The sequence below is a fragment of the Chinchilla lanigera genome, unplaced genomic scaffold (assembly GCF_000276665.1).
Source record: "Chinchilla lanigera isolate Chin_1 unplaced genomic scaffold, ChiLan1.0 scaffold00088, whole genome shotgun sequence".
Lineage (NCBI taxonomy): Eukaryota > Metazoa > Chordata > Mammalia > Rodentia > Chinchillidae > Chinchilla > Chinchilla lanigera.
In genome coordinates this window covers 2,181,295-2,199,690 of record NW_004955489.1, presented here as the reverse complement: position 1 = coordinate 2,199,690, position 18,396 = coordinate 2,181,295, and the positions used below count along the sequence as shown (strand labels likewise).

The 18,396-nt window shown below is 38.3% G+C and overlaps 1 protein-coding gene across 1 annotated transcript in view; it reads left to right on the top strand.

Annotated features, from left to right (window-relative positions):
* Syt14 (synaptotagmin XIV) overlaps positions 1-18,396 on the top strand; it is a gene marked incomplete at its 5' end in the record, with an annotated part of 257,951 nt that overhangs the window by 76,144 nt on the left and 163,411 nt on the right. The window contains 2 exon segments of the mRNA XM_013504506.1: positions 4,802-4,966; positions 12,013-12,228. Coding sequence (XP_013359960.1) covers positions 4,855-4,966; positions 12,013-12,228 — 328 coding nt within the window.

Sequence of the window (18,396 nt, the reverse complement as noted above, 5' to 3'; positions counted from 1 at the left end):
AACTTGTGCCCTTCTCTACTTAATATGGTGTCATATAACTCACAGTGAACTTATTGTTCTGTAGAATACCTATAGTTTGTTTGTTTATTTATTATTTATGAGACAGGGTCTCACTTTGTAGTGCAGGCTGGCCTTGAACTCACTATGTAGCCCAGGTTGGCCTCAAAGTCACAACGATCCTCCTGTCTCAGCCTCCCAAGTTCTGGGATTACAGGTGTATGTCACCATGCCCAGCCAGAGTACTTGCAGTTTTGAAAGTATCGTTAACTTTCAGATGTGGCTCATAAGAATGTGTCATTGATGTTATTTTCTCAGAGTAGTTCTAAAATGAATTTTAAAACATATCTTTGTGTGTCTGTGGTACTGGGGATTGAACCCAGGGCCTTTGCACTGATCTGCATCCAGTCCCCCTTTCTAAAAAAAATTGTGTTTTGAGACAAAGTCTTTCTAAGTCATCAAGTTGCCCAGGCTGGGCTTGATCTTGAAATCTTCATGCCTCAGCCTCCCAAAGTGCCAGGATTACAGATATGCACTATCATGCCTAGCTTTGAAACTTCAGTAGAAAAATTGTGATTTCAGTTTGATAATTTATGTATTTATTTTGAGAAAATTGAAACCAGTTGGTATCTTTTCACCTACATGAAAGCTAAGTAATACAGTGCAGTATTGCTCATAACATGTGCAGTCAGCTCTGTCACCCTGGCTGCACACCTTTCTCTTACTTCTCTATGCGGTTGGCATGAGGAAGTGTTGCTCAGGCTTAGCATCATGGACTTTGGAGTCAGGATGTCTGGGTTCGAGTCCAGCCTCTTCCACTTCATAGATCTGTGACTTGGATAAGTTATTTTATGGGCCTCAGTTTACTAATGTGCAGTATCATTCTACTTACCTATCGTCATGTTGTTTTGAGTGTTATGTCTTAAAATGAAAACAGACGACAACAGTGCCCAGCCAGTGGGAAGCAAAGAGATTAGCAGTTAACAGTGTGCGTTCAGGAGTCCAGCAGAGTTCCAATCCAGATTCTCTCACTGAATAACAGTGTAAACATCTTGAAAATTGTACCCTTTTCAGAGTGTCAGTATCTGTATCTATCACTTTGGGCTGGGCATGCTAGCACATGCCTGTAATCCCAGGACTTGGAGGCTGAGGCAGGAGGATCGCTGTGAGTTTGAGGCCAGCCTGGCCTCGCAGTGAGTTCAAGGCCAGTCTGAACTGCATAGCGAGATCCTGTCTCAAAAAACCCAAAATAAAACAAAACAAAAAACTTAAGAAATATGTATATGTCCATTTGGGTCATAGTGAGGATGAGAGGAGATAATGCTCACAAAGCGCTTAATAGTCCCTGGTAAGTCATGAGAACTCTTAGGTATTTGAGATTGCTAATATTGTTGTTAGCTCATCTTCATTTTGTCTAGCATATTAAAATATTATAAATTTGGGTGAGGGCAAAACAGCGCATTAGTGAATATTGAGTTTTTTACTGCATTCAGCCAAATTGATTCTTCAAAAGTATAATACTAACCTAACCTAACTCACTGTGTGCTTTCCAGTAGACACTTTGAAGGCCCCGTTTAAATGGAGGTAGGCATTTTTATATGGATCTTCTTGTTTGCAGTGGATGATCTAGAAGACTTGAAAAGGATACACTTATGTATAATTAAATGTATTCTTAGGAATACTTATGTAGAAAGGGTAGTTTCATAAGTGGATTCATTGTTAGATAAGATGCTAGGGGGAAATCTCAGTCTTTGTTTCTTTGTTTTTTTTTTGGAGGGGGGTTTTCTCTGGTACCGGGAACCGAACTCACGACCTTGCGCTTGCCAGGCAGGCGCTTTGCCACTGAGCTAAATCCCCAGCCCCCGAATCTTATTCTTACTGAAAATGTTGTATGCTTAGTATGTTTACTGCAGACATATTTTATCTTTTCTTAGAAGGGAAAGCTTTTTAAAAAGTTTGTCCCATGTCACAGTATATATTTATCTAAAAACTTGTAATCTAAGAGATTTACCATTAAGAAAGTTCAGCACCTACATTTTAAAGTTTGGTTTTATTTAGCAAGTGACATTTTTCACATGAAATAGGAGGAGACACATCGTCATGCATGCATTCACACGTTTTTGTGTCAGCTGTGCTGACAGTACTGTGCTCGGTAGATCGAGGGTAGTGTGAATAAGAGAGCCGTGGCGGGGCCCCTCGGTGCCTGTGGCGTGTCACATCCACTGTGTCTTTCCTCGCACATTTCTCCGTCCTCTTCCTGGTTATAGTTTGTCATGCCCTCCTCCAGTGTTCTCTCCTTGATAAGTCGTTTTGTGACTTTCTCAGGGAATGTTTCTCTTTGTGACGCAGTAGTCATTTGTACTCCTACCTCTGTTAAACTAGTTAATACAATACATCCTGGCACACTTGTTTACAGTCGATCTTTCCCCCAGGGCTGAAAGTTTTCGAAAGGAAGGAGGAAGACAAAGTAAGGAAATGAAAGTACATGGTTTCCTACCCGTGTTTCTCAGTTTGTTATGGGGACGATAATAGGATTTTTTAAAAGATTAAATGAGTTGATTTATGTGAAGGGCTTAAAGTGATGAATATCAACATAGTATATTCTACACGTGTTTGTTGCTGTTTTTGCCAGCAGCTCCTGGCTTTCTTTACGTGATGTAGACTTTCTTGGTTTTTCAAGAAATGTGAGATTTCTGGGTTGCATAATATCTAATCCTGTGTAGCCGCTTGAGGCGTTAAGTTTTTTCTGGGTGTGTTCTGGGCCCAAGCTAGGAGGAAGCCTCTGCACCACTTACTGTTACAGGATAGTGTTGAAGTACTGTTCTGCTTTGTGTCTTTACACCAGTTTCTGACTTGCTTATGAAACTCATAGAAATGCTGATGGCAATTCTGTGTTCATTTTTATCTCCTCCTTCAAGGCTCCCGCATGCCCCTGTGTTGCTGTTGTTGTTGTATGCCTTAGCTTATTTTGTCACAACACTGCTTCCTTCCCAGGCTGTGTTCCAGCCTGAGAACAAGACTGGCAGAGCTGGTGTCAAGATGTGACTTCCTAGTCTGTGATGGGATCTGCCTCCAACACCAGCCTGACACCCGCACCAGCACGCGCCCTCGCCGCTCCTCCCCCGCGGCAGGCGGTGGCGCTGCCATCCATCTGCTGCCACAGCACTGTTGAGACGGCTTCGAGTAGAGTGCAGGGCCATACTCTGCGTCACTGCTGGTGTGCCTGGCTTCTACGGACAATGAGAAGCAGGAGACCAAGGCGCTCATTGACTAGCTGGTCACTTACTTGTAACAGATAGGTTAGTGTGGATTACCACGGTTCTCCCATTTATGGAAGAATATTGGAGGAGATAGCATGTTAGGTGCTGCTCAGCTGATGGAAAAAAGTAGGTTGTAGTTTGTGGGGAATATTTGAGACCCCAGGTTCATTCTCAACCCATACTTGAAAGACACTGGATGTATGAAATTTTAGTTCCTGTTAACTCCAAATGACTCGTGTAGTGATAAATAGTGTGCAAGTTCACAGGAAGAGAGATTGCTGGGGACTGGAAAAGTTGGAGAGGACTCTCACTCTATAAAATCTCCCTGGGTGGTTTCATCTGTCTCCCCGCCTTCTTTCTCCCTCCCTTCCTCCCCGCACCCTCTCTTTCTCCTCCCCTCCCCCCCTCCCCTTCTCCTTCCCCTTCTCCCTCCCCACCTCTCTCTCTCTCTCTGTCTGTCTCCTGAGACAAGGTCTCACTACATAGCTCAGAACTCACAGCAATCCTTCTGCCTCAGCCTCCTGAGTGCTGATATTACAGGTGTGTGCCATCACACTTGGACCTTGTGTATTTTCTTGAGAACAGATTCTTTTGAAAATTTGGTAGCTCATCAGAACAAATTTCATTCAGCTTTTGGCATGTACAGTGATCTCCCAGCTCTAGGACTTCATGTACAGTGTCCTTCTACCTGGGATAGTGTTAACATCTCTCATTCTTAGTAGCTCTTAAGATACCATTTTGGAGGCCATAGACTTTTCAGAGAAGCTCATTTGCTGCTCCAACACTGCATCAAGGGTTTATGTGGTTCTTGTTGTCTCTGTTCTCCCCCAGTCACATACATTATGACACTGTTGTACAGTAATTGCCTTCACCTCATTGTTCAAGAAAAACAGGAGCTGTGCATGTAGCAATACCTGGTGCGTGGTCATGCTTCAGAGGTCCTTGTTGATGAGTGCATGAGTGGGATACAGGAATGCAGAAGATTTGGCCATCCCCAGCAAGGGGAAGAGGATGAACAAACACAGGAATGTGGTGTTGACACAGTGATTCTGAGGCAGTGGAGTAGGCCTGTCTGACTGGAGTACACGCTGAAGAGAGGCTGGAGCTTTACATGCCAGTAGTGGGTCCAGAGCTTATTTGCTAAGAAGGGGCCAACAAAGCTTTAGAGATAAGCATGATAGTACGTGTTCTCATGGATCTGATAGTTCTTGTACATGAGGAATATTTTTCTAATCTTCTGTTTAAATTTTTGTAATATCCTTCAGTGTATTATGTATTTATTGACTGCCTATTTTGGAGAAAGTTTTTCGAAATTGTTTCAACATAATTCATAGAGAAACTTAGAGAAATTGAATGAATGTTATTGAATGTATTGAACAACTGTCACTAAACTTCACTGTTTCTCTTATAAACTATTTTAAACTATGATGATTTAAAAATGTAATTCAAATAAGGCAGTAATTTAACTTACATGTGGGGGTTTCCTTCTTATTTGTAGCTTTAGGAATAATAAATGCTTACAGCTGTGACTTTTTTTTCTCTAGTATCTCCAGAGGCAGTTGGATTTTTGTCAGCTGTTGGGGTGTTTATTATCTTGATGCTGCTCCTTTTTCTCTATATTAATAAGAAGTTCTGTTTTGAAAATGTTGGCGGGTTTCCAGATCTTGGATCAGGATATGGTGCAAGGAAGAATTCACAAGATAAAATGTGTAAGTATCATATTTCTTCTTCCCTTTTTATCTGTACTATTCTTTATTTTTATGTATACAATAAAAGAATGGATTTGACATAATAAACTTATGTTTGAGCCATTATTGTGTAACAGTAGCGGATCTATTAAATAAATTATGTTTAGATGTCCTCTGTTGCTCATGAAGTACTAAAATATTATATACAGTACTTGTTTATGGTCACAGAATAACCTTATTTTTCATTTATAAATATGTTTTGGAGACCATACATAAGCAGATGTGCTATAGGAAGAAGACAGTAGCTTGATATTTGCATATTTAAAATGCATTGCCCTGTGTGCTTGGCCCATGCCCCCGAAGATGTCTGATAGAACTCACCCTTTACTTTGAACTACTGAATAATTCTCAGCAGGTGAATAATTTTGTTGCTTAGATAAGATTTGCCCTAGTCACTTAGTGTATAGATATGAGGTGTGACCAAACGTATGGTGAACGTTTAAATTTTAAAAGTTACTACAGTAAAAGACACATTGCCATTAATTCCTTTCAGAGTACCCTGCCTTGCTTGGGACACACCTCTGCTACCATTCTTGCAGCTTTCGGAAGCAGTCTGGAAGTCCTACTTTATGAGTGTTTTTAGTTGCATCGGTGTCCTGAATAGATTCAAAATGTTTACTTTTCACTGTGCCAAATCTGGTGAATAAGGTGGATGAGTATCACACCGTACATCTGAATGAGTGTGCCTTTCCATTGGATGGCACTCAGCAGCGGAATTCCCCATATATATATATTTATTTATTTATTTCACAAAAGAAGATTTCCAGAACTGTTTCAGAATATGACAAGAAAGATGAGATTCATGTGATTGACCTAAGGGGGAGTAATTTGAGGAGGATTAATAGCACTGTGTTTTACTGTAAAAATTTCAAAAAGTTTAAACATTTACCATATATTTATAAAAAGTAGTGTTCCACTCCCTATCTTGGTACCATAGGCATTGTATTATTTAGTATTACTAAATACTAGGAAAGATGAAAGATATATCGTTCTTTTTGACACAGAAAAATTCCTTGGAGGTTTTTATTTTCAACTAGTGTAAGCGTTTCTAATTTGCTGTTTTCAGAGTCTGCCTTGTATAAATGATAGCAGCAAGAAATTGAAAGTTACAGAAGCAAGGTATTAATTAGAAGAGTTTTGAGGAATAATAGAGAAATCTTGCTTTTTTTTTTGTCTATGTACATATGTTGGAGAAATGCTTTTTTTCTTATTTCTGAGAATTTAAAAAGTGAGAGCCCCATTACTTATAAAAATCTATTATTAAGTTACACTTGTGACACTTTCGTTCAGCAATGGTGGTACTTTATAGAGCTCTGACTTGTTTCTCATACTCAGCTCCAGTCCTGTGTTTGGGTAATTTGTGTGGAGTGAAGTGGTTAAACACAGCTCTTCCAGTAGCCTTCAGTAATTCTCTGGAGTCAACATTCCTGGTTTTTCTTTTTCTAATTACCTCTTTTACACCCCTAAAAAATCACTGAGAACCCTAAAAATCCACTATTGTTTATGTGGATTGTATCTATTAATATGTATTGTATTAGAAGCTATAACAAATTTTAAAATTTTTTTATAAATTTATTTCTAAAAACTAACAAGGCTATTACATATTAATATAAATAACATTTCTAAATTTAAAGCTATATTTTTTAAAACAAAAAAAGTTGGAGAGAAGAGTGGCATATTTACATTTTTTCCCAAGTCTCTCATGCCAGGCATAACGAGAGTCCGGCGTCTCCTTCCGCGTGCAGTCTTGTCACATAGCCTCTGGAAAGTCCCAGTGTGCTCTTGGGAGCAGCGGCAGGGGACCAGTTACCATTCCCTTAGTGTTACTGTTAAGCTAGGTTGACCTTCAGGAGCCCTTGCAAAGGTCTTAGGGAACTTCTCATTTTTTTCTGAGTCTTGTTTTTCTTTCATTTACTATATAGGAACAGTACTTACCTTGTAGCTATTATGAAATCAGAGAAGAGGAAATGTATCAGTTTAGCGCCTGTATGTGCTGCTAGCCAGAGGAGCGCACCTGCTTTCCACTATGTTACTTCTATGCAGAATTGCTCACATGGTCTCCCTTAGATGTTTTCCTTAATTTGGAATGGTATTGGTAATTAATATGGTAGTCCCCTTGTGTCAGATATTAATAAGTAAACTAAAAGTACATAATAAAAATCCTCTTTATACTTCTTCTTTCAGGTATAGAATAAAAAGCCAGTAGTGTTTGAGGGGACAGTGTTGTCTTGCTGCTGTTAAGATACTGTGCAGTGGGAAAAAATATCATTACACTTAAGCCAAGTGCTTTGATTTTTAAATATTTCCCAGAAGAGTCTTTACTTCAACATACTTCTTTCATACATGTTGTATTTACAGAAAGAGTAAAAGCCACGGTGTGAAATACTAATACTGAAATATTGAGTCGCAACATTTAAGTAAATGTTAAATCTCAGTTCCAAAGTAATTGATGTTTTGGGAAGAGAAAATTCAGTTATTGCATCTTTTAGGAACAAGGACATAGAAAATGGCATTTTTCAAAAATTTTCAGCAGAATCTCCCCTCAGTGTCCTCCCTTGTGGACACAATCAGTAGTGCTGTGGAGGACCTGACCACTGCTGTTGGGGAGGTCAGCTATGCCTTCACTGATTCAGTTGCTGAGCAGGTGACAAGTATGATAAATGGCCTTCACCTAGAGGAAGGTGCGGCAGCAGAAGAAGCTGGAGACACTTCTGAGTCAAAGGATGCCGTGTCATCAGATGTCTCCAGAAACACTGCTCATCAGAAAACACAGTCCAGCGCGGAACACAGAGCAGAGCCAATGAATTGTTATACTACTTCAGCTTCACAAAAGCAAGAACGAGGGATGCATGAAGAGAGATTGCTCACATGTATTAGCGATAGGCAGCACACTCTATTAGGGTACCAAGAATTCAGTAATACTGGTGAGTCTTTGAAAAGCCATATGAATACTGGCGGGATATCAGTAAACAGGCAGAGTCCAAGGGCTGAATCGACTTGTCATGAACTTGAAAGTACTGACAGATGTAAAACAATTGGTTTATTAATCTCCAGGAATGATAAGAATGATGTAAAGGAGTCAAGGTACCAAGGAATGAAAGGAAGTCAGAATCCCACCCATGGAGTAAACATATTATATGAGAAAAAGAAGTACATGGCTACAGATAAACACAAAATACAATCTCAACCTGTGCTTGTGGGAGGAGATCAGGAGAAAATGGGACCTTTCAATAAAAATCAAAATCTTGATGTAGGGCATTCTGATCATTTTAAGAAAGCTGAAAAACAATTCAAAAATAAAGGATTCAAAGGGAGTGAGTGTTTGGGAAATGAATGTTGTCCAAAAGATGTTTACACAAGCAAGAGAAATAGGCCACAGAAATCCACTGTGAAAGAAGATGTATCCTTGGCACTTTCAACTAATTCGAAAGATAAGTTTCCTGGAGAAATCAGAGGACAGATAAACCCAGCAGCATACCACAAAGTGAGAGGAGACGTACAAACAAACCAAAACGAAGCCAGTTCTACCAAGAAAGGGACAGCAAAGAGTAAAGTTGAAAAATATTCTAAGATAATACCAGAAGAAGGTGAGGTCTCATATAGTGTTGGTTTGAGTGATTAAATTTTCTTTTGATTTTTTTTTTTAAATTTAGGAAAACAAAGTTCAAATTTCTCAACTTTCCTATCCTTATCTATATATCTAATTTAAGACTTTTTTGGATCATCTTTTGGGGAGATAGTTAAAAGCCATTCAGTTTTTTCTAATAGTTTCAGGATCATTATTTAGGCACCACTCAGTTTTGCCCCTGCTCTTTGTGTTGTTTAGCCAATTTTTCAGCATCCATGTTTTTTCTTAATGAGCATTTATTTTACAAGCGGAAACTCTGTGTTTTCTTAAGTAGTGTGCATACTTTAGCTGAAGTTTATTTGGCTGTTAGAGTCTTGCATTTAAAATTTTGCATCTTTAAAACTAACTTCTAAGTCCTTTGTACAACATTGCTTTTCAAATCTGCCATAATATAAAATCTATAGAAAATGTTTTGTGTTTGAGAGAGCAGTAAATCTTATTTAATAACATCTTTCAGGATATGTCTATTCATTTAACCATGCATTAAAACTTTTACATGACTCTTGTAGTTTATAACGAGTAGATATAAATAACATATTATTATTATTCATGAGTTTTTAAAATAAAGAGTGAACATTCTGAGTCAGCACTTATAGTTTTTAGCCACAATATTTTTGACAATTTTGAAAACATTATTGCGGTTCATACTGATAGGAATTACTTCAGATAGTCCTTAGTCATCTCTGTTTATGTCTGATCTGATTAGAAGGCCTAAAGTTCCCTGGCATTTATTTATAAAGTATACCTCTGGAGTTTTTCCATTTCAGATTCTTATATAAACCGAGTAGCTATAGAGATGAGGTAAACGTTTTTTCAGTTGTGCTGCATGACTTACGTATAGTAGCGTTGCTACTTATTGATCATATGAATGCTTTTTAAATGGCATAGGAGAGGCTGGTTAGGATGGATGAGTTGATGAAAAAGGAATGGCAATTCTGGAAAACATACCCATTGTAGAATCTATTCTTATACCAGTTTTTGGATGTCAGATACAGTGGCTTTTAGTAGCCCTGGTAGCCTTATTAGTTGAAATAGCAAAAGTAAACAAATAATTAAAAGTAAAGGCAGAGTACCTAAGAGTAAAAATAGTGTACATGTTATTTTACTCAGAAAATAACAACAGGATGGGCACCAGTAACCAGTTCATAAAGAAGTACACTGGTACTGAAAGAAACCCTCTGTCGACCTCTTCAAAATATAGTCAGTACTGCACTGAGACATGCTTTATCCCAAACATCATTTTGAGAATTCGCTGTTTTTTTTGTTTTTTTTTTGAGACACAGTCTTGCTCTGTGATTCAAGCAGGGCTTAAATGCACTATGTAGCCCAGGCTGGCCTTGAACTCATGGAAATACTCCTGCCTGAGCCTCTGGAGTGCTAGGATAACAGGTGTGTGCCACCATGCCTGGCCATTTTGAGAATTTTTGACCCACGGATTAACCTTTCATTTAGCTGATTTGTAATATTACCTTTATAGCATGTGTATTCTAGGTTCTGATGTAGGAGTTATGAACTATAAAAAAAGGAGAGATCTCTTATATTTTTTTTTTTTTTTTTTTTTTTCATTTCTGGGGATTGAGCTCAGAGCCTCCACCCTGAGCTATATCCCTAGCTCTTTTTTTATTTTTTAATTAAAAAATTTTTATTAGTACATATTTACCATACCTAATGCTCCCATTCATTTTTAAAAATATTTTTATTTTGAAACACAGTCTCGTCAAGTCACTAAGTTGTCTAGGCTGGGCTTAAACTTGTGATCCTCCTGCCTCAGCCTCCTAGAGTACTAGGGTTCCATGCATGCTATTGCGCCCCGCTCTTCTCTATTGATGAGTACAGTACTCACTCTGGTAACATGCGGTAGTAGGTACAGTGTGACCATAGAGTCTGGCAGGCCCTCGCTGCCTATGACCACCACCACTCTGGTATCTGACAGAGCACTCACAGCTCTAAACTGGGAGTCAGGGGCCTTGGTTCTAGACTGTCTCTACCTTCATCTCAGTGCTGTCCAGGAGAATTTTCAATGGCAGAGTTCTAGTTTTATTTATTTATTTATTTATTTATTTATTTATTTATTTATTGTCTTTTTGAGACAAGATTTCATTATAAAGTTAAGGCTGGCCTTGAACTTACTTTATAGCTCAAGTTGGCCTTGAACTCAAAGAAATCCTTCTACCTCAGCCTCCCAAGTGCTGGGATTATAGGCCTGTGCCAGCACACCTGGCCTAGCTCAACTTTTAATGTCTTGAAAAATTTGTTGGAAATTTATTTATATTTAAAATATTTCTACTAATCTCACCTTTTACAGATAAGAAGGGTTAACAGTTTGGCATATATTCTTCCAGGGAGAATGCATTTTGTTTGTACATACACACATTGCATGTCTGTGGTATATATTGCATCCAGGGAGGTGTGTACTATACACATATTTAAAACAGGAATACAGGTTCACCTTCTGTTTTATAACCTTTCTCTTTTCTTGCAATCTGATGTTGTCATTGTTGTTTCTGTGCTTGTGAGTTCACCTCCCCATTTGTAAGGACTCTGTCCTCGCATAGATTAGAATGTAACTGGGCCTAATGATGGATGTATGTGTTATCTATTATTTTGGTTTTCTTTTTTCTATATATAATGGAGTAAATTGTCTCAAACATATTTTCTTGTTCACCCGCTAATTACTTCCTAAGAAATGGAGCCAAGATTTTATAGATTTCAAAATTACGTGTGTTTTGCGATCTTGTTCTATAAAAGTTGTAGAAATTATAATTCTGCCAGTGATTGTGTCAGCCCATTTTTCTGTTTCACGGTTAGAACTGAGCATTGGCAGTTTTGAAAACATTAGCCAAAGTGAAAAGAAAAAATACATCTTGTAACATAAATTATTTGAATCAGGTACTGGCAGTGCTTACAACTTTAAAAAGCTGTGTAAAATGACAAGCACTGTAATTTACTTCATGTGTAACAAGTGTGAAAAACATCCCGTGATTGAAGATTATTAATATAGACTATAAATTGATTTTTTGTATTAAAACACAAAAATCTAAAGCTTGCACTTCCTCCGTGAAAAGGTTATACCTCTCTAGAACTGAAAATTCAGCTTGTGTGTGTGTATGTATATATTTATATGTAAAAATACATGTTATACTGTGTTTTGAAGGCAACTTAAGGCATTTTCAAGGAAGTCAGTAATTTCAAGGATTATTTCATCTCTAAATTGGCTCCCCTCACATATTGACATATATATATATACATATATACATATATATGTGTGCATATATATGTAGTTTTTGAGTGTGTGCTTACTTGTGTGTATAATTCTAGTAAGGTTCTTGTACTTCAGTGTTGTAAAATTATCATTTCCTCTCCCTGTCATTCCAAATAGATAATTCCTACATGGACAGAGATGAGCATGGTTCGTCGTCTGAAAGTGAAGATGAAGCTTTGGGTAAATATCATGAGGCTTTGTCCAGAACACACAGTTCTAGACTGCCATTGGTAGATTCTAGACAAAAGAACTATGCTTGGGAAACAAGACAAAAGTACAGTCCTTTATCTGCGGAGTATGATGGATACAGTAGTGAAGCGTCAGTAGATGAAGGTAAGACAGTTGATTTTACTTTTAAAAAATGACGCCTGACCATATTGTGTCTGAAATTCTAGGCACCTGTGCTTGCACACTAAACGAGAGCATGTGTTTCTCTCAGTCATGTTTCTTAGAAAAGCTTTGGGCTTACGTCAGAAATCAAAACCAGGACCAGAGTACCCAAAAGCAAAACACCAAGTAGCGTAAATAACGTGATCACTCTAGTGAGCGCTCCTCACTGAACATGCCTGCTGCGCATGCACGGGGAGCAGCGCGTGCGCAGTTCTCAGTGGACGTGGGCGCGGGTCCTGGCCCCGGAGCTGTGTGGCTTCCCCTGGAGAAGGGCGCTTTTCCCTTCCCACTGCCCCAAGCCCGAGCTCAATGCGAGCCGTCCGTGCAGGAGGGGAAGAACGGTCCGAGATGAATGTACTGAAAACGGGTGCTATAGTACAGTATGCTTTCCCAACAGTTTAAGGAATTGTTCAAGGACTTCCGTGATTTCAGGGATTGCTATTTTGTCTCATTGGTTTCAACTTTTGTGCTGACAGGGACTTTCGGATACAGCCTGTGTGAATGGTGATAAGTCCACTGTTGCATGTATGTACGTCCTTCTGTGATACAGATAAGGTTATGCTGTTAGTTAGAGCGTATTTGTTTCTACATTTAAACACCTTGTTCACTTGCTTAATAGAATATGATCTCTATAGCAGTTTTATCTTTATACCCAGGAATAAAGAAAAGAACAGTACATCTTAAATGTCACTTCTAGTATTTGCAAGCACAAATTCTTGATTTTATAACAGTGATTTATGTTTAGTCTTACCTCAGGACACAAGTTGTCAAATGGGCCAAAGAATGTTTTTGTGTGTGACTTCATGCTGACTTAGGATTGGTATACCTTACTTTTTTTGTTAGTACACAGTATAATAATAAATCAATCATGTACTTAATGTTTAGCATCTAGAAGTATCATTATGTGATGCAGAAGAAGAAATAAAAACTACTTCACATGGAGGCCATGCTCAAACATGCCTTTTGGTACAGGGAAAACGAGACGTGTGCTTTCAAAGATAGTGATGCAAAGCAGTGAAGCCAGCTCCCAGTGTTCCTGCACCTCCAGTCGCATTAACAATAGAGCAGAAAGAGCAGAGATGTTGGAATTTGATCCTTGACATTCTGGCGCTGGCTGTAATGTGGGACTTACTGTAATGTAGTACCGGAATTTACTGGGAAACCTTGGGCAGTGTGGCTTGTGTTTTGCTGTTTCATTGTGTGTAAAATGTGGATGGCAGCAGCCTGCTATGGTTGTCAGATTAAATCAGATGACTTATGTGGTACCATTTTTAGCAAGGGTGTGGCATGTAGTAGGTGGGTGTCTCTTTAAAGCCGTTGAGCATGAGAGCAGTGCAGAGAGTGCCGGGGTGGTGTCAGGTTGTGGTGAACAAGCCTCAAGTTGGGCATCTGTGACCCTAGGCCCTTCCCTTTTGCAGACGCAGCACGCACTCCTTCCCACACGCTGTTCTCTCTGCTGTCTTCATTGTTTTCCTCTGCAGTCGTTTCATTCTAGCATGGGCTTTGTACTCTTACAGTAAGAGTGGTAGGAAAGCACTGTAACCTGTGTGGCTTTTCTGTTCTTGTCCTCAACTTTGAACTGGTGCAGCTGCCTGAGAGTCACCTCATCTCATTTTACCCAGGTGTTTTGAACCCTCCTGGACTTTTCCACACATTTCTGACCTAAATTATTTGATGAACACCTGGAGCAGATTGGAGCCACAGAGGCAAAAAGCATCAGTTAGGTAGTAAGAAGATGTTCAATAGCAAGGAGTTTAGGGACAAAGTAGGGATGGATTTACCCTCTTGATGAATGGCTGAATGTGTGCTGCGAGTGGAGAATCAGGATGCTTAGGTAAAAGAGCATTGGAGAAGCAAGCTGGTGGGACAATTAATTTAGCATTGACTGTGCTGAGTCTGAAGTGTCTGGATTATCCAGATGGAGATAGATATCTTCGGTAAAGTGCTCTCACTGGGATTTAGGATGAACAGGGGACCAGAAATAAGTTGAAGGATTTGTAACCCAATGAGTCACCTTTTCCTTTCACCCACCAGCGGTTCCCCTCTGTGCTGTGTATTTTGGCAGGAGGAGAATCTGCTTCTAGAACACATTTACATGCTCATGGTGGGGGTTGGGGGAGGGTGTTACACACCCACATAGCTACCTCTGTGGAGAACCACGAGGACTCCCAGTACACTCTTCCTCTGAGGAGGACTTGTATTTATACATAATGGAGTATTACTGTGTCATAAAGAAGGATAAACTTCTAGCAAAATAGATGCACCTTGAGACCACAATGTTAAGTGAAATCAATCAGACATACAAGCTTAAACATCACATGGTTTCCCCCAAATGAGAAACCCAAAGTATAAATAAACCAAGGAGCAAAATGAAAGATAATAGTAAATAGGGAGCTAGATCTTTTGCACATGGTAAGGGAACCAAGAGACAGAGGAGGAGAGAAGAGAGGGACATAAAAAGAATTAGGCTGTGTTATGCACATGCACCAAGTCCCCACTGTGAGTGTAATCATTATATACCGCAAGCAGGTACTAATAAAAATAAAAATTTTAAAAAGTGAAAAGCAATTTTAGATAAGTAATTTTAACCTAAAGTCACAAAGCAATGTTATTAAAAACTGCTTGTCAGTCCCACCACGAAATTTATGTTGCTCTCTGAGTGATCTCAATGAGTGTTTCATGCAAGATGATCCCTTTAACTGGGTCTCCTATTAGAAGCCTGAAATACAGATATTGTAGGAAAAAGCAAAAATGTGATGGTGTGTTTGTGGGTCATGTTTTCTCCTCTAGGTGGCCATATTAATCTATAAAAAGGGGTAAGTTTAAGGATTTCTATAGGAAAAATAAGTATTAAAATAACTTACCAAATTCCCTTTGCTCTCAATTATTTTAGTATGTTTTCCTTAAAATTAAAAGCGTTTTCTGATCAATCTGTCTCATTTTAAAATAGAATCAAATGTGATTTCTGGCTATCTCAATTAAGTTGGTTGAGATAGAGCAACCTTTGAAATTTGACTCACACTAATTAATACTTTCCATTTTTATACTTGGTAAGAGAAACCTATTTAAGATGATTTTATATAAAGATCAAATTTAGTGTGGAACTGTTAGATCATCTTTGTATTATTTATGGCTTTTCATTCTTAGTTCACCATACATATTGCTGAGCTGTAGTTATAGAAAACTCTGTTATTAAAATTATGATGTTGTTTTGAGGGCAAGTTAATTTAAAACAGTTTAAAATAATTTCCAGCATTGTTTATGTCTCAGGGTATATAGGCCACACACCCACACACACACGTGTCATTCTTTTTCCCTTATGGGTACATCAGCAGCGTTAGGCAATTAATCTTGACCTGATCTTAAAATTAAGGGCTGTGAAACATGACTGTTTTTTTTTATTTCTTTTTAAGAAATTTCTTTATTCCTAGAATACTAGAAACTAAAACATTTTAAAATTATTTTTGTATTTTTACTTTAAAAATAATTTAATACTTAAGTGAAATAAATTATATTTTCTTTGAGTGTATTTTAACTGATTTGCACAGATTGTTTTATTAATTTTTATAATTTCTATGTGTACTTGCCAGAATTCATTTACATAGAATATATGTTGTAATTTAGAATAGTGTACGTTAAATATATTACATAATTAATTTAGATTTTTATAAATCTTTTCTTTTTTCAGGTTCTTATTTATGAACATTTCTGAAAGTTTTTATTGTGCATATGCTTTAAAATATGGCTGAGCTGGGCATGCAGGCACACGCCTGTAATTCCAGCACTTGGGAGGCTGAGGCAGGAGGATCATTGTGAGTTCGAGGCCAGTCTAAACTGCATAGTGAGACCCTGTCTCAAAAAACTAAACAAACAAACAAAAAAACCATAGCCAATTTGAAGGGAAATTGATCTTGAAGCTTTTTTACTAAACTGTTGGTGTTTCGGAGATCTTTTTATGTGATGAGGTTACTCCCAGTATTACAGAAATGTGGTACTTTTAATAAGCTGCTGAGTTTAGTTTGCTGCTATGTTTTGCTGAGTATTTTGACATCAGTGTTCATGAAGGATTCTGGTCTGTGGTGCTGGCTTTATAGAATGACTTGAGGAACGTTTCCTGCTCTTCTTTTTGAAAATACTTGAGAATGATGAAAGATAAATCTTCAAATGTTTGGTAGAATTTACTGGTAATCATTTCCATGGCTTTTTATTGTCAGAGTTTTGTTCACTCCTTCCTCAACCCCCTTAATAATTTGAAGTCTATTCAGATTTCCATTGTGGTTTAATCTTGTTAGATTTTGTGTTGGTGAGAATCACTGATAGGGCAGTAATTTCAGAAAGAGAGAGGATCATGAACCAGCTTTTATGCAAGACTCAGTTATACTGTCTGTTGGGGTTACAGTTATAGAAACATTCAGCCTGAGAATACTTCTCATCAGAAGTCTCAGAATACCCAGATAAAATAATTTTAGCCTTTCAAGAAAGGATTTTTAAATTTTTGAAATAATAAAATCAAATATGTATAAGTACTAGGAATACAAATGATTACTCAAGTCATGGAAGAAGTACATAGTTATTGGGTTAGTATTATCCTTTAGTTATTGTGGACTGATCAGGCCCACAATCTTCCAAATGAATGGATGGTGAAGGCTTAAATAAATGAGACAAGTGATATGATTTCAGGGCTCTAGGAGGTTCCAAACCCTCTTAACAGAATTTGAGATTTTCTGGGGCTAAGACAAAAACTTCTCAGGGAGGCCCATATTTATTTGGTTTTCAAACAAAGGAGGGGGATACTGAAGAAAACCTGGAAATCTGAGAGGAATCTAGCAGGACCTTGGGAGATACTTTCCCAAGTAGTAAATTACATCAGTCAGAAGAACTACCTTATCTTTAGGTTGACATTTTTTGTAGGAGTGTGGAGCCTGCAGCTGCAGTCCTCTTTCAATTAATTAGGGTTGAAGCCAGGCATCCTCAGCTATGGCCTTCGACAGACACCCGAGTGAACATGGAAAGCCAGTTGGTTAATTTTAAATCATGCTCAGAGCCACTTCGTAGTGGTCTTCATCATAGAGTGAAAAGTGTAGCTCTTTCCCTATACTCCTTTCCTTATAGTTTGTGGATGTGTTCTCCAGAGTGAGGTCCTGGGAGAGGGTGCAAGGCTTTGTAGGACTACACAGAATGACCAGTGGAAATGTGTTGGGCTCTCAGTTTGAGTCATGGCTGTTTCTATTCTAGGGGTTTAGATGTGTTTGGCAACATAAGAAACACCTACTCAACTCTATTGTAAGGCCACTGAGAAGCTGTTGAGTCAAGAACCATCTTTCTTCTTGAGGTTTGGAGATGTCTGTGCATGGCTTTTGCCAGGGAGGAGAGTGAGAGAAGACCTTTTGCAAGAGCTGTTTCCTGAGAGAAGTTTAGGAGCCAGGCATGATGATGTCGGCTCAGTAATAAAACCTTCATCAGCCCAGGAAGGCAATTTTAAGTATGACTTAAAATTTACATCTGCTGACAGCCATGTATGGTTTTGCTCTTTTAGTCCAGTGATGTGATGGATTATATTCATTAAACCAATTGGGCAGAGCTGGAATAATACCCACTGGGTTTTTGTGTGCACAATTCTATTTTTATTCATACATATTGTGATACATAATAATTACACGTATCTCATTTCCCCTTTCTGCTCTGCCATCTTGCCCCCATCTCCTGGTCCCCTTCGCATGTCCACACAGTCTCCCTCCCTCTTTTCTGTCTTTTATTTTGCTCTTTGCTTTTGAGTTATTTTTACTTTGGGATTTTCATATAAAAGAAACCATGCAATATTTAACCTTGTGTGTCTGATTTGTTTTACTTAGTGTTATGGCCTCAGGGAAGATCAATTGTAATTTCTATGTATTGTTTTTTGTTTTGTTTTGTTTTGTTTTGTTTTTTAATTTTTATTTTAAAGATAAAAGGAGGGGAAACATTAACAGACATACAACATTTTACAACATATCACAAGCACAATACAGACAACACAGAGTTACAAACAAAGTGGTAGGGAATTAACAATGGTGGTTGTATTACATATTGATATCTTCAAAGTGGCTTCTCGTGAAAACAGATATAAACATG